Source organism: Palaemon carinicauda, chromosome 35, assembly GCF_036898095.1.
Source record: "Palaemon carinicauda isolate YSFRI2023 chromosome 35, ASM3689809v2, whole genome shotgun sequence".
Taxonomy (NCBI): Eukaryota; Metazoa; Arthropoda; class Malacostraca; order Decapoda; family Palaemonidae; genus Palaemon; species Palaemon carinicauda.
In genome coordinates, this window is record NC_090759.1 from 17,309,158 (window position 1) to 17,324,447 (window position 15,290).

General features: G+C 33.6%; 3 protein-coding genes across 5 annotated transcripts in view; 2 read left to right on the top strand and 1 right to left on the bottom strand.

Moving 5' to 3' along the window:
* Positions 1-13,393, top strand: part of LOC137627640 (serine/threonine-protein kinase DCLK1-like) — a 41,790-nt gene extending 28,397 nt beyond the window's left edge. For both annotated transcript variants that reach the window (XM_068358778.1, XM_068358779.1), the window contains exons 7-10: positions 1-62; positions 1,028-1,270; positions 2,128-2,238; positions 11,515-13,393. The exon at positions 1-62 is cut by the window's left edge and continues 85 nt beyond it. In XM_068358778.1, coding sequence (XP_068214879.1) covers positions 1-62; positions 1,028-1,270; positions 2,128-2,238; positions 11,515-11,643 — 545 coding nt within the window. In that variant the 3' untranslated portion in view covers positions 11,644-13,393. The remainder of the gene's footprint in view (positions 63-1,027; positions 1,271-2,127; positions 2,239-11,514) is intronic.
* The window catches only part of LOC137627644 (uncharacterized), a 598,615-nt gene that overhangs the window by 249,052 nt on the left and 334,273 nt on the right, over positions 1-15,290 (top strand). The gene's annotated exons all lie outside the window — the stretch shown is intronic.
* Positions 13,551-15,290, bottom strand: part of Rpn5 (regulatory particle non-ATPase 5) — an 89,022-nt gene continuing 87,282 nt past the window's right edge. For both annotated transcript variants that reach the window (XM_068358775.1, XM_068358776.1), the window contains one exon: positions 13,551-14,056. In XM_068358775.1, the coding sequence (XP_068214876.1) occupies positions 13,838-14,056 (219 nt within the window). In that variant the 3' untranslated portion in view covers positions 13,551-13,837. The remainder of the gene's footprint in view (positions 14,057-15,290) is intronic.

Genomic DNA, 15,290 nt, shown 5'->3' on the forward strand with positions numbered 1-15,290 from the left:
TTTGTGGTACCCCAACTTATGTTGCCCCAGAAATTTTAGCAGAGTCAGGGTATGGATTGAAGGTCAGTGTTTAAATTGTTTTCTAATTTCGTATTTTATTTTGCTTATACAGAAAATGTGTTGTTAGATTAGTAACTATTTAAAGCAAAAAGTTATTGAAAGAGATTTGTTAATAAATTCAAGTGAAATAGACACTGAAATGGGAACAAGAATACAAATTGTAGTGTAAACAAAACAGAGAAGTATCAATACCCCATCTCTACCTCCCACCATGGTCAGGAGTCAAGATTCTGTGCAGCTAATTTTACTTGCCCTAATCTGCATTGTAATTTTATCTAATTGATATCCTTGGGCCTTTTCCACATGACTGCCCAACATCAACTTTTTCATGCCTGTTCTTCATTTATGCCTCATTGGAAAAATCGTTAATTTAGTTGAAATCTTAAACTTTGTATTTTAACAGCAGTGCTTCTGTATGTTACGTTTCACCTTCCATAGGAATATATAGAAAATATTTATCTAAAGTTTGTTTTATTTGTTTGTTTTATTTGTTTTTAAAAATTATATATATAATATATACAATGGAATAATAATGATGAGAGTAATATAAGCTCATGTTAGCTTACTTTTAGCATAATACAGTATTCTTTGTTGTCAACATTCTACTAAGTGCCAAGAAGACTCGAGCTTGATTTTTCTGAGGAGCTGACTGATGTAATGGTGGGAAATATTTTGAGAAAAAATTAATTTCCTTCACTTTTCTCTCAACAGTAGCAACATACATGATCTTATTAAGTTGACTGTTTTAGTGTGTTTAGGTTGTTGATTCATCTATGCTCTGCAGGATAAAACAATATTCATATTGGATATTTAAGCTTACTCAGTATAACAAATTAATAGTCCATGTACAGGTACAGTAATTCTGATATGGAATTATTTTTCAGAATTGGAAAACATGACTGTGTTCTTGAGCCCTCTTAAAACAGTATGAATATTTTATGTTTCAGCATAACTATTTTGCCAACAGGTTGACATTTGGGCAACTGGTGTCATCACATACATTCTTCTTTGTGGTTTCCCTCCATTTGTTTCTGCAACAAATAACCAAGAGGAGCTGTTTGATCAGATTCTAAGAGGGCATTATGAATTCCACGCACCGTATTGGGATGATATCTCAGACTCTGCTCGGGAATTGATTGTCCACATGATACAGGTTGATCAAGATAAGAGATTTAGTGCGCAAGAAGTCCTTGATCATCCTTGGGTCTCGGTAAGTTATGTTAACAGTTGCCTTATCTCAGGTTGTTTGATGAGGTTTTGCTGTGATGCAGTATGATGAAGTTAATTGCATGTGTTTGTTTGCATGAATTTGTTGTCATTAAACTAAAGAGTAAATGTGTTACAAAAACAATACTTCATTGACTATCTCTTGGTGAACTGCCAAGTAATTACTTGAAGGTTTCTAAAAAGTGCAATATCCAATTCTAAAAGAGGCTAAAGATGGAAATTATTTGGTACATTAGGCTTGAATTTTCAAAAAACATATATACAGTATTAAGAAAATAGTTTTATATCTGTATTTAACATTTCATAAAGAATTTAAAGGTCAGTGTTTTATACGTAAAATGTAAGTCATGTACGTTATATGGAATTTTTAGATGTAGATTAATTAATGGCTTGTTACAAAATTTTGTTTTAACCGTTCTATACTTCAATCACTCTTTCAGCTACAATAATGGTATAAGTATGATTACTCATATAGTGAGCTTGGTAAGATTAGGCTTGCATGCCACAACAAAGTAAATTTCAGCTTTTTAATACTATATAACAAATAAATAGTTTTTTATGAAAAAAAATGTCTGGATTATAAACACTGATATAGTAGTAAGGTATACAGTACATGTATATATTGAACTGTAGATGAAAAATCACAAAGTACATTACAATCATTTGCTAAAGATGTTTGCACATTAGGGTATTCCGCTTGACATTCATCCTGACTTGATATTTGTGGCATGCCATAAATAGATCATTCAAGAAAAGTTTATCTTTTGGAGAGACCCTATACTGTACTCCCAGTGTAGAATTGGTCAGAGCCTACCGTAGTCTGAAGTATTCCTCCCTCAGGACGATGAAGCTCTTGATCGGAATCTCCATCTTCGAGTTTCTCATAAACTTGGACTTCACTTTGATACAAATGGTCCTCAACACAAGGATGCAGGAATTAATCTAATGTCTGTAAGTATCCATATAATTTTTTTTCACCCCTTATCAGTACTGTATCTTCTCTGTGGTCTTCTAAGCGTTATTGTACTCCTCTTCATGTAAGTTATTTGGAACTCTTGTAGTTGTTTTGTGAACCTTCTGTGATTGCTTCCCGATTTTACCACTGTTGTGATTGATAATTTTAGAAATTTTTTGTAGGCTTAGTGTTTAGTTAAGTTTTGTGGGAATCGTATTTTCTTTATAATATGTGGTGTTTCTTTTTCACTTTCTTGAAGTCAGCTTTGTCCCCATTTGGTGTTTTTAGTCTTAACAGGTTGCTTTTTTCTTTAAGGATAATCTATTAGAAATTATAATGCAATTTGATAGATTTTGTATAAGTTTCCATTCTTTATTTGGTCTGGTGCAGTTCACTTTAGTAATTCTTGTGTCAATTGTTATTAGCACCTATCTGAAATTTTCACAACCAAGGTTTTTCATATATGATTAATGCTAGATTATTTAGTACTGTTTCTCATCAAATTCCTTGAGAAAATTAAGCCATGTAAGAATAGTTTTTATAAAACTTTTCAATATTACGACTCATTAGGGTATTATTATTGTTGCCAAAAGGGACATAGCTGAACCATTCAGACATACTTTATTTGTTTTTAGTATATATTTTTTTTACAATTCCATGTTTGTATTTCATTTAAACAAACATTTCAAGTGAGTTGTGGTGTTTGAATGTGAAATCCTGTGTATCCATGCATTTGAGGAGTTTCCACTTGTGATGCAACAAAGCATGGCCCTAAGGAATAAACTGCAAAATAAATGTCAAGATAAAATGTAATTTACTGCATTTTGTTGTATATGTGAAGAACACTAATTTTTTACTTAACATTTGACAAGTTCATTGTAGATTCCCAAGAAGCACATAGCACTGTTACAACCTATTCTTTATTTAGTCCAAATAATATTCAAAGATGAGTTTACCAATATGATTATATTGTTATTATTTTATTACTTTTGTTGGACAGCATACATTTGTTTAATTTTAGAATGTAACTTTTTACAACAGTAGTTAGTACTTTGCCCAAGAGAAACTATATCCTTGTGATTTGCAACTCATTTATCTGTCCTTTTTATGTAATGCTGAAAAGTTTAAAATTTTACTTTTTGGTCACTTGATTTATATACACTGATTTTTATACTGACTGACTTACTCTTGTTTGGATTTGGCATGACATTGCAGTACAGAGTCATTTCTCTCTTATTTACGTTTTCAAAGTTTATTGAGGATTTTTTTACATGAAAGCTGTAATTTAGGAATAAGAGGGAACTTAATTGAAAATTAAAAATTTTGCGGGTTTATCAATAAAAAAAAATTCTAGTTGTATTGTGGTTGAAGTAAGAAACACATATACTGTACAGTATAATTTTTTACTTTGTTTTATGCGAATTGCTATGTTTTATATAACACCAACCATCATTAGATTTGAATATAGAAATTGATTACATCATTGGAATCTCAAACTATCTGAAAAGAAGTTTAGTGACAGACTTATGAGCCTTTTATGTCTCAAATTAAGATATGAATATCAGTCATGAAATGACTTACAGTACTGTACTTTACTACATTTTGTAAAAAACGTAAGACCTGAAGTTTATTTCTTTTACATTTTGTTCATATGATATCCTAAGACAACAGAAAGTCAGTCTTTGAATGTGGTTTACATTTTATGTTTGTTTGTATGTGACTGATTTATATTTGTTTCTGTGATGTGATGTCCAGGCGGCGGAGTCCACTCCCTGCTTGCATACAGTAGAGGTGCTATAGTATCTGGCAAGCAGGTGGCAGAGGGCAGCAAGCAAGCAAGCAAGCAGGAAGGATAATGCTAAGGGGAAGTGGGGTTTCTTACCTCAGCCCATTTTGGCATGGGTTAACATCCACTATTACTACAGTTAGAGAACAAAATGTTTCCATACTGAGCCTTAATTCATTGAACCAGTTTCAAGCTTCATTTTCATGTTCACACACCTACACAAAGTAATTTATTTTCATTAAATTAGCTCAAAGTATTTTTAAATGACACCTGTGTTATGGCACTATTCATACTGTCCCCTCAGATTTTTTTCTCTTTGGCTAAGAAGAAAAGTATTTTTATATAATGCTACAGAATACTGTACTAGTCATACAATCAACACTGAAGAAAACTGTTAGAGTATTTCATCATTGGAATAACTTAATTATTACTTGAGGTTACATCAGTTTTAAATATAGAATAGTCGGAAGAAAAGTATCGAGTCTCAGACTTTCAGAAACACACTGGCAATTCTTACAAGTGCTTACGAAAAGCTAACCTAATGGATCCAAAACCACGGGGCTTGACATGGCTTCTCTGGCAGGTGGGTTTTGTGTATGCATCTAATGTTTTCTGCTTTGCTTTAACTCATATCTAACTTTCAAAAATACTTTTAATTTGATTCACCTTGGAGCTTTCTCTGTTTGTAGTGCATTAACAGTGAGTATATGGCAGCTTGTATGAATAATGATTTTGGATATATTGATGTGTGAGTGGATAAGTTTGGAAAATACATACTTTTTCCCCTAGGGACTAGTATAATTTTCAGCACTGTATCTTTCACAGCAGTTAAGAAATCCAATGCAGTGTGTCATTAATGTATTTTTTATTTGTTTTTTAAATATTTTGTGATGTTTGTTTACAGTATATATATATATATATATATATATATATATATATATATATATATATATATATATATATATATTATATATATATATATATATATATATATATATATATATATATATATATATATATATATATATATATATATATATATATATATATATATATATATAGTCAGACCCATTGGTCATATATAAATGAATTAAAATTGATATGTCCTATTGCTTCTTTACTATCAACTATACGAAAATTTAGTATCCCTACATAACTGATTTAAATTTTTAACATATATTGTTTCCTTTTAACAGGATTAACAACATTCAAGTGCTGTATTGATATTATCTGCACTTTTCAAGATATATATATATATATATATATATATATATATATATATATATATATATATATATATATATATATATATATATATATATATATATATATATATATATATATATATATATATATATCATACTGTATATATATGTATATGTGTATATATACATATATATATATGTGTGTATGCATATATATATTGACCCAGAGGGCCTCGGTTAGATTTTGCCAGTCGTCTCTTTGAGCTTTCAAATCAATACTTCTCCATTCATCATCTCGTACTTTACGTTTTATAGTCTTCAGTAATGTAGGCCTGTGTCTTCCCACTCTTCTAGTACCAATTGAAAGTTTGGTGAACTAATCTCTCTTGGGGAGTGCAAAGAGCATGCCCAAACCATCTCCATCAACCCCTCACCATGCTCTCATCCCCATATGGCACTTAAATAATCTCTTATTGTTTCATTTCTATCCTGTCCTGCTATTTAATTCCCAAAATTCTTCTGAGGGCTTTGTTCTCAAATCTACAAAATCTGTAGGATATTGTTTCATTGTTATACCATGACTCATGTCCATATATATATATATATATATATATATATATATATATATATATATATATATATATATATATATATATATATATGTATGTATGTATGTATATGTGTACAGTATATATATGTGTATGTGTATATATATATATATATATATATATATATATATATATATATATATATATATATATATATATATATATATATATATATATATATATATATATATATATACTATATTTGTATATCTTGAAAAATACAGGTGATATGTGATTATATTATTATAGCACTTAGAAGCTGTTAATCCTTTTAAAATGAATATGTATACTAACAATCTAAATTAGATATGTAGGGATTTTAAGTTCATGGCAAAGATGCAATAGGACTTATTACTTTTGATTTATTTATATGAGCATTAGGCCATCACATTTCTGACAAGTTTTCTTTTATTCATGGCATGAAGTACCTTTTATAAATTGTTGTTTTTAGTTATAGTTTTATCCGTAGCAGGCTTTTTATTTGAAGTTATTTATGCTGCTGGACATTTGCATGACGGGTATATCTTTCCTTGATTATGGATGAGACCATAGTTTGATTGTGACTATTATTGCTTACTTTGGCAAGCTCAGCATTGCAAGATATTTAAGTCACATGCGAATATACCCCATTTCTGTTCGGGGGGAATAAGAAGAATGATTTTTAATTTTATAACCACTGTAATAACATACTTCCCAAACCCCCTAGGACTCAGCGGATGGTAAAATATACTGTTGCAAAGACCAGGGCCATCTTTTTATAGTACCCCTTTTCAGTAAGATTTATTATGCCTCAAAGATACTGAATGAGTAAGTGATATGTGATTGCTGGTATTAGCAGTTGTAACTGGCAGGAAGCCTGATGGTTTGGGGAAACATGCATATAATTTTCCACTGTTATAGTTACTAATAATTCATAACTGCTAGATATAAGATATTCCTATCACTGACGTAGAAGTAGTAAGTACAGATAGAGACACAAAAGAGAAAGAAAAGTCAAGGCAACTTATGTCCCTAGTCCCCTTCAATAGGTTTTCAAGCTGAAAGACTACATCACGGAAGGGGACTAGCTGTCAATCATAGACTTACAGGATGTGTATTGGTATATAACTGTTTACTAAGCTTCAAGAGAACACAAGGATCCTGTAGGGAGGTGTCATGCACTATTTCTCTTTGCAGTAGAAGTTCAAGCTGATCAGAGAGTGTGTTTTTGCTCAACTATCCTAATAAGTCACTGATCTACTTCCTTTTGCTATGATGCTATGTCTAGTAACTGGTTCAATAAAATACATCCCATGTGATTTTTATCACCTTCATCAACTAGTCTTAGTAGTCCCTTTGTGTATGTCTCTATGAGGAAAGAGAGTACCTCTGATTACTAGTCCATATTGTATTGCTAATGTTGCCAACCTTACTCCATTATCATTACTTATTGCATGCAGACTGTGTGTACCAATAGTGAGGTGGAAGGTGATTTCTTCTCTGCCATCTTTTGCATTAAAATCTCCCAGCAGTAAAAACATATTGTGTCCTGGGATTCTGTCTAAAACACACTGTAATTGATCACACCAATTGCCTTTCTCTTCGTCATCTGATACTTTGGTTGGTGCTTATGCTGACACAATAGTAACATTGAACCATCTTGCATCCCGTCTTAACCTCGCTATTCTACTACTAATAGCTTCAAATTCCTCTAATGCCCCTATGGCCCTTCTGCTTAGATAAAATCCCACCCCTCCCGATGTAAACCATCCTCTCTTCCACTGTACATAATAGCTCCTTTCTCTAGATCACACTTTCCTGTCCTAGGCCATCTAACCTCTTGTAATGCAGCTATTTCTATACCATACTCAGGTGTCCCAGTACATCCTGCTCTGTATAGGGATCTCACATTCCATGATGCTATCTTTAAGCATTTTTTTCCAGTCCCAAATCTTTGACATTCCTGATTCATCAACTGTAAGGTCTGTCTGGAAGTTTTCTTTAGAGGCTTCTGTAACTATTTTTTTACAAAGTGCGGCTGTTAACCCTTTGTCTAAGCTTGGGCTACCCACTTTTCCTACAACTAGTTCTCCTTCAACCAAAAAATTATCAGACATATCATTAGCCATACCCCTAAACATGTGCACAGCTTTCAATCTTCCAAACATCCTTCTTGTTATCAACACATAATCAATTAATACCCTTTCTGCCACTCTTACCCTTGTATACATATTTACATCTATCTTCTTGAAAAAAAAAAAACTACCTATCACCAGCTCTTATTCAACAGATATTTAGCAGTCTCTCACCACTCTCATTTTCACTTGGTACACCATACTACCCAATGACACCTTCTGCCTCTCCAGTACCTACTCTGGCATCACTACATAATTCCTTCTACCCAGTCCTTGTACACACCTAGTTAATTCATTCCACTCTTCACTTTTCTCACAACCTGGCCCATACACACTGACCAAAGCCCAACATTCCCTTCCCAACCTAGCCCTTATCCAAATTAACCTAGATGACACCTTCCATTTCACTACTTTACCTGTCATCTATTCATTCAGCATAAAGCCACATCCTCTCTTGCTCTTCCCCTTTCAATCACAGACACTTCACCAAACGTCATATCACCCTTCCCTTTTATCTTTGCCCCACACATGGCCAATACATTCATTGTTCTATTCCGAAACATACTGCCAATCTCACATCTTTTACTCTTATTAATGTATTACATCCTCGCACATTCAGACAACCTAAAGTTAAAGTGCGGGGAGCAGTCACTCTCCCCCAACTCCTATTTGATGTCTCCGAGGAATTACTATACAGGAGAGGGGATTCCCAGTCCCCTCGGCCTGTTGCCTTTAATCGCCTCTTACGAAACGCAGGGATACATTGGCGCTATTCTAATCATTTTCATGTGTTTTGCTGAATTTTTTTTAATTGAATGCATTTATAGAATATATAAAATTTGAGCCATATGTCCTTTCAGGAGACAAATAGCAATATCTTTACATATACTGTATAGAAATGTATGGGTAGTACTCTGTAGATTTACAAATTAAATTTTTGAGCATGAGGTGAGTAAGTGGATGTGTACTACATGCTTCATCTTTATCTAACCACTACATGGAGGAGAAGCTGTGTTGATTAGTAACAGAGTTTGGAATTGTCTTTCAGAGGAGGAAGTTGCAAGTTAATGTGGGTAAGAGTGAGATGGCCAAGAAGGGAGGGTAGTGCTAGATTGAATGTTGAGTTGAATGGAGAGTTGTGAGGAAATAGATCATTTCAAGTACAGTACTTTGGCGTTGTGTTCTGTTGTTGCTGGAGTGACTGAAATATGTAAAGTGATGGGGGGTTAGTGAAGGAAGTGGTAAAGATTAGAGGGTTAGGAAGGAATGTAAAGAATTCTGTATGAGTAAGTGGTTGTACCAACTGTGATGTATGGATTGGAGTTGTGGGGAATCAAAGTGATGGAAAAAAGGAAATTGAATCTGTTGGAAATGAAGTGTCTGAGGGGTATGGCTGGTGTATCTTGATTGGATAGGGTTAGGAACAAAGTAAGAGTGAGAGAGAATGGGTGCATGGAATGAATTAGTAGCTAAAAATATGAATGGTTTGAGGTGGTTTGGCCATGTAAAAGCTGGAAAATGGATGTCTGCTGAAGAAGGTGATGAATGCAAGTTTTTGTGCAAGAGGAAGGTCAAGGTTTGGATGGACAGGTGGCTTGAAGAAAGTCTAAGTGACTGGAGTATAGATGTGAGAGCGGAAAAAGAACGTGCTCGGAATAGAAATGAATGGCGAATGATTGAAACAGTTCCAATAGTCCCTGCTACCACCTCAGGAAAGGTGACCGCTGAGGTAGCAGCAGTAAGGGAGTCAGTTTATGAAGCTTCATTTGTAGTGGAAGGTGGCTGTGGCACCCCAGGAGTACCTACCAAACTCAGCTAAGCCCCTCGTTAGGCAAGGAGGAACAAGAAGGAAAATAATCTGGTAGATAGATAGACTTGAGGATGAGTGACATGAAGTTAGAACTAAAGTAAAGAGGGCATTACAGCACTGTACACTCACTGTAAGTGCATTTTGCATTTTTTAAAGTGGGTATTTACTATTGAAAAAAGAAAATCCTTAAGTTTCTGTGTCTTTTATATTCCACAGCATGTTCTGAGTGTAATGACTGAGGATATGAGTTTTACTGTCTACAGTATTGTCAAAAGTGAAAATTTAGGGAGATTATTCAGCCAGTTTCTTCACTATTATCTAATTGAAGTAAGGAATATCCAAAATTGAAAAATAACATGAGATATAAGTGCAATATACCTTAAAGATTAGCATTTGTGAAAAGAAAATATACATAGTGCTTTTTGTTGAAAATGGGAGTTGAATAGGTGCATAGTATAAATAGTTCAGTAGTATTAGGAATAAGATGTAAAACGACCAGAATTTTAATAATTAGATACTTAACCTAATATTTATATTGCTTCTCTCTCAAAGATGGTTGAATGTCATCTATCTTTAAACTAAATTCTACCCCTTTTCTTTCTTTGTAATTCCTTTACCCCTTTAGTGTAGTATCAAGATCTAGTGGCAATGTATGGTAACATTGCTGCACGGTAGATATCCCTTTTTGTTACGTGAGGTGCTCGACCACATGTCCTTGGGCTTTAGTGATTTAGGATTTCAGGAAATTCTAAAGAAACTTCTTGTGAAGGTTGTTCAAGGGATTTGTTGCTGGGTGATAATGATGCTCATTCTCTGTGTTATATCCCAACGGCTTACGTGCGATTCAAATTTACAATTGTGGGGAGTTTAATTTCCCCTTGGCTTCCCATGTGAAAAAAAACTAGCTACAGTTCGTAGCTGTTTATGAAAATGATTTTTAAGTCCTTATAGAAATGGTCTTTTAATTCAATGGAAAAGCCAGAAAAAACTAGGCTAGGGTTATGAAAATGATTTTTAAGTCCTTAAAGAAATGGTCTTTAAATTCAGTGGAAAAGTCAGAGAAGACTAGGCTAGGTTTTGTCTAGATAGCTGATGGTAAAGGTATTGTAATAAGTGACCTGACCTAACCTTTATTTTTCTAAAAACTTGATTAATGCAAGGGAAATTTTATCTTCTGCTAAGAATGTGATGGTATTTGGAGAAATTTGGTTATTTCTCAATTCCAAGGTGATTACTGTAATTTCATTCTATTTCTTCCAACCCCCATTACTTTTTAATACAAAATGTAATGGGAAAGGTTTTGTTATATTTTTCCTTGTTAGTGAAACATTTATGGTACACTTTAGAATTTTATTTTTCAAATAATTGGTTAGGCTTTTCTCAAAATTTTATAGGTCAATTAATTTACTGATATTTTCTCCTAAAAATGCCCAAAACTTTTTAATTTCTGCTTACATGCCTAATGCTACAAGCTACTTGTATAACAAGAGGCTGTGTTTTGCACTAAATGGAACAACTCTTAACCAGTTGCATATTTGATAGTTTATGTATGACACAATCTAGGGTTGTTATAACATTCATTGTATACTTCGTAAATTTAGTAAAGAAAAAAAAAGTCATGATATTCCTTTATGCAATTATGCTAAGGTAGTTGTATGTTAAAAAAAAAAAGTGATCTTTTATGCCAGTTTCTATAAAAATATGGTATAATTTTATAAGAATATAATTAAACAGTATTTTTTCATTCAGGTAACTGCTCTGGACAAAGAAAACCGGAGTCTGCGACGTGAAGCAGATTTGCAAGATGTTCCTAAGCTCACCAGTCCACCCTGCAGTCCAAGAATGACAATTTTCTCAAATAATAATCAAGTCTACTGAAGAAAACTGTATTGTGGGAACAATTTTATTTAGTGGTACTGTACTCCTTCCATCACTTGCCCATTTTAGAAATACTGATTCACTTACTAAAAAGCCATTTTAACCTTTTTTATGTTCTAGAGTTTCCATAAGAAATAATTCAACCACTCTTAATTTTTCCCTTTTTTTTTTATTTAAGAACAAAGTAAAATGTACGATATAGTTCAAGACTAACCGTCCCAGAGTACTACACAGTACAGTATGTGGAACATCCAAAGTAATAGATTGAAGTGAACAGTGATTTATTAAACCATCATAATTTTTATCTTAGCAGACCTTGACATGCAAAAGTCTTTTTTTATTGAGTGCCGGGGACCTAAGGCTGAAAAGGCTTGATTTCCTTATGGAAGTTGCTTTCAGGATTGTAAATTATATCCAAACTATTTGTTTTCAGATTCAGTTTTGATAAATGTTGCAAGAGCAATTTATATGGTTGTTCCATTATATTTTGTTTAACTGACCAAACTCGTTAAAATCCACAAATGATCATGAATATCAGAACCTAGCATTTCTTCAGGAAATTATCTTGATGTGAGTCAAGACTGCTGCCTTTATAAATATGTATGTTTTCTTGTGGAACTGACTTTGTGATATATTAATATAGGTAGTTGCTTCAGTGATGTTTACTCTCTCAAATGTGCTCAGTATGCATATGCCACAAGAACAGGAAATTCTAATTTTATATTACGTATGAATATTGTCTTGGTGCTTTTAGTGTTTGTAAGATTTTGGTTGTCTGTGCCTGATAGGAAAGTAAATATATATCTTGGAGATATAAATCTTAAAACTATTACATTGCTTTAGCATAAATTGTCATTGCTGTGGTTATCATAAAATGCTGATATATATATTTATATATATTGCATTACAGAATGATACATTTTGGTTACAAATAGTAGCCATCCTTTATTGTTTTTTAGACAAAGTTTTATTTGAAATTTATATGTTCATCATTTTCATATAGCCAGTTGTAAATTAATTTATGTCAACACTTAATATTAGGGAAATGTAAGGTACATACCTAGTCCAAACTTTACTTTAATCCGTGATAGTATAGGAGTATAAAATGCTGTTACTATTACAAAATTGGCATCACATACTTTGTAAGTGACCCCTTACGGAAGTTCTTTTACACCATCTTGTTTTAGAACTGTACTATCAAAAAAAGCTTTAATACTGAATCTCTTACAAGTGCTTAACTGTGCTTTGAAAGTTCCAATTGGCAGATAAAAACCATTTTAATCACAAATTTTATAAATTCTTGTAAGAAACCAAAAAAACTAGTTAAAGACAGATTAAAAAATTGTAAATATAAGCCTGCAAGCATTCATATGTTTTTATCCTACATGTTTTGACACATTGACTTTTGTACATAACTCACATGTGACTCGGTGTCATCTGGTAAATCATCAATGTCTGATTTTTTTTCTTTTCGGTATATACATTGTTGAATGTAGTAGTTACTCAAATAGCTTGCAGGTATATTTTTATGACAATTCAGCAGTTTAAAACAGGAAGATTTTCATAATTCAAGTGGATGGTTAAACATAAAATAATTAATTTGTAATCAAGGCTTTGATGATTTACTGCTGTATATTTATAAAAAGCTTATGTACCTTAACTCTGAAGCCAGCCTTTTATTTTTGTTAGATAACTTTTTTTACTGTGGAAACTTATTTTATTTTAATGAAATACATATAGCTCAAACCAACCTATGTACATTTAATATTCACCCTAATGGTTAAGTGTTCAATACATTGTAGTGCAACTTTAAAAAAATAAACAGTTATTATGAAATCTTTTGGCTTAAAATCCTTTACTGGTGTGCAATAGTAACTCTTCTCAGGGAACTCATTGAAAACTTGAAAGTTTTTCATAACTTTTAATTATGAAATATAACATTTTCTCTAAGATCCTAATACAGTATTGATATTGATCCATATCAGGTTTAATTTGATTACATATACAAAATTTATAAACAAAAGAATTAAGCTTTTAATTAGAATGACAATAAATGTTTCTATCTCCTTACAATAAATAAGCACATCATTTATAATACAGATGTCTTAAAAATCTAAAAGACTTAGGAAATTACAAAATTTTTGAAGCATAATAGATCAACCTCGCACCGCAAACCTATTCAACCTAACAGTTATTATTCCTTTAGAAGATGTTTGTGCACCATCTCTTCTTTATTGATGAGATGTGTCGTTTTGTTGACAAGGGCCATCAAATGGTGTAGTGAATCAGACCAGCTGTTAAGGAGCTGTGAATGCTCACGATTGGTACCAAAATTCACTACACCTTCCAATCTATCCATACGTGCTGTTACAGTCCCAGACACTACTAACTGGCACAAAAATTCTTCACTTTCCTGTAATAGTTTATAAAATTGGAACAAATAACAAGCTTAGGACATGTGACATATACCATATGCCAATGGATACAGTACTATAAAGTAGTTTAGTTATTAATTAAAGACCACAAGGCCAAGAAATCCCAAATAATCATCTAAGTTTGATAAAGAAATATACACAGATACAGAATATGCTATTTTGATACTAGGGAAAACAATGATGACAAATTTGGAAATAATTGTATTTTTCATAACTATACAAACCTGAAGCTCTTTCTTATGGAGATATATTTCAGCAACTGTAGAAGCCTGGAGACTTTTTCCGGACCTCTTGGAGAGCGTCCTTCTTCAGCAGGGGTCTGGACTTCAGCCTGAGAGGCCCGTTTCTTTGCGAATCCCTTCGCATAGGAACTCGTATTCCTCAGCTTGATAGGCATGATGCCTAATCTCTCCCAGGCAGGGGATCATGGCCAATGTCAGAGGCCTTGGTACGCAGATACTTCTTGTATCTGAAAGACCTCTGCGGGGAAAAAGGCTGCAATACCACTGGATGGAGGGGTTGCTGGTCACTCCTGCCCCTAGGGTCAGACGTGGGAAAACTCCTCTTCGAGGAACCCCAAAACCTCCAAGGGAATCCTAGGAGTACCTGCAGGTGCTTCCTGGTGAGCTTGGGCTGGTCCTGAGACTACCTGCTTGACTTCCAGCACAAGCAATGTCTTTGAACCAAGACTTCTCCTTCGAAAAGGTAACAGTCTATGAAGGGGTAACAACCGGTTTCCTCAGTGGAGAAGAGCGCTCAATAGGCAAATCTTGATGAGGCACATGCACGTAAATCGAGCGCTAGGTAGGTGTGCTCTGATGACAAGGTGAGCGAGCATATGGTGAGCGCTGTACAAATATGTGCAAGTTATGCGAGTGTTGATAACTTGAGTGCTGGCGAGATGACAATTGGTACGAGGATGTAGGGTGCCCGTCCGGGAGCGCAGCTATGTCAAGTGCCTGTGAGAGTTGAGTACAGTACCTGTGAGGTTTTCTTTCCTGTGTGTAGCAGGGAGTTCGTCATAAAATGGTTGGCGTGTACATAAGGATGCACCCTGACAAACCTGTACATGTGCACAAGATGAAAAGTCCAGGTTTGGGGAGCTAAGTGTTTGGTGGGTAGCCGGGCATGCGCTGAACTCCGTCTAGAGTTGGCGAGTGAGGAATTTGACATGTAGCTGGGCGCGTGCGCTCAACTTGGTCTAAAGTTGGC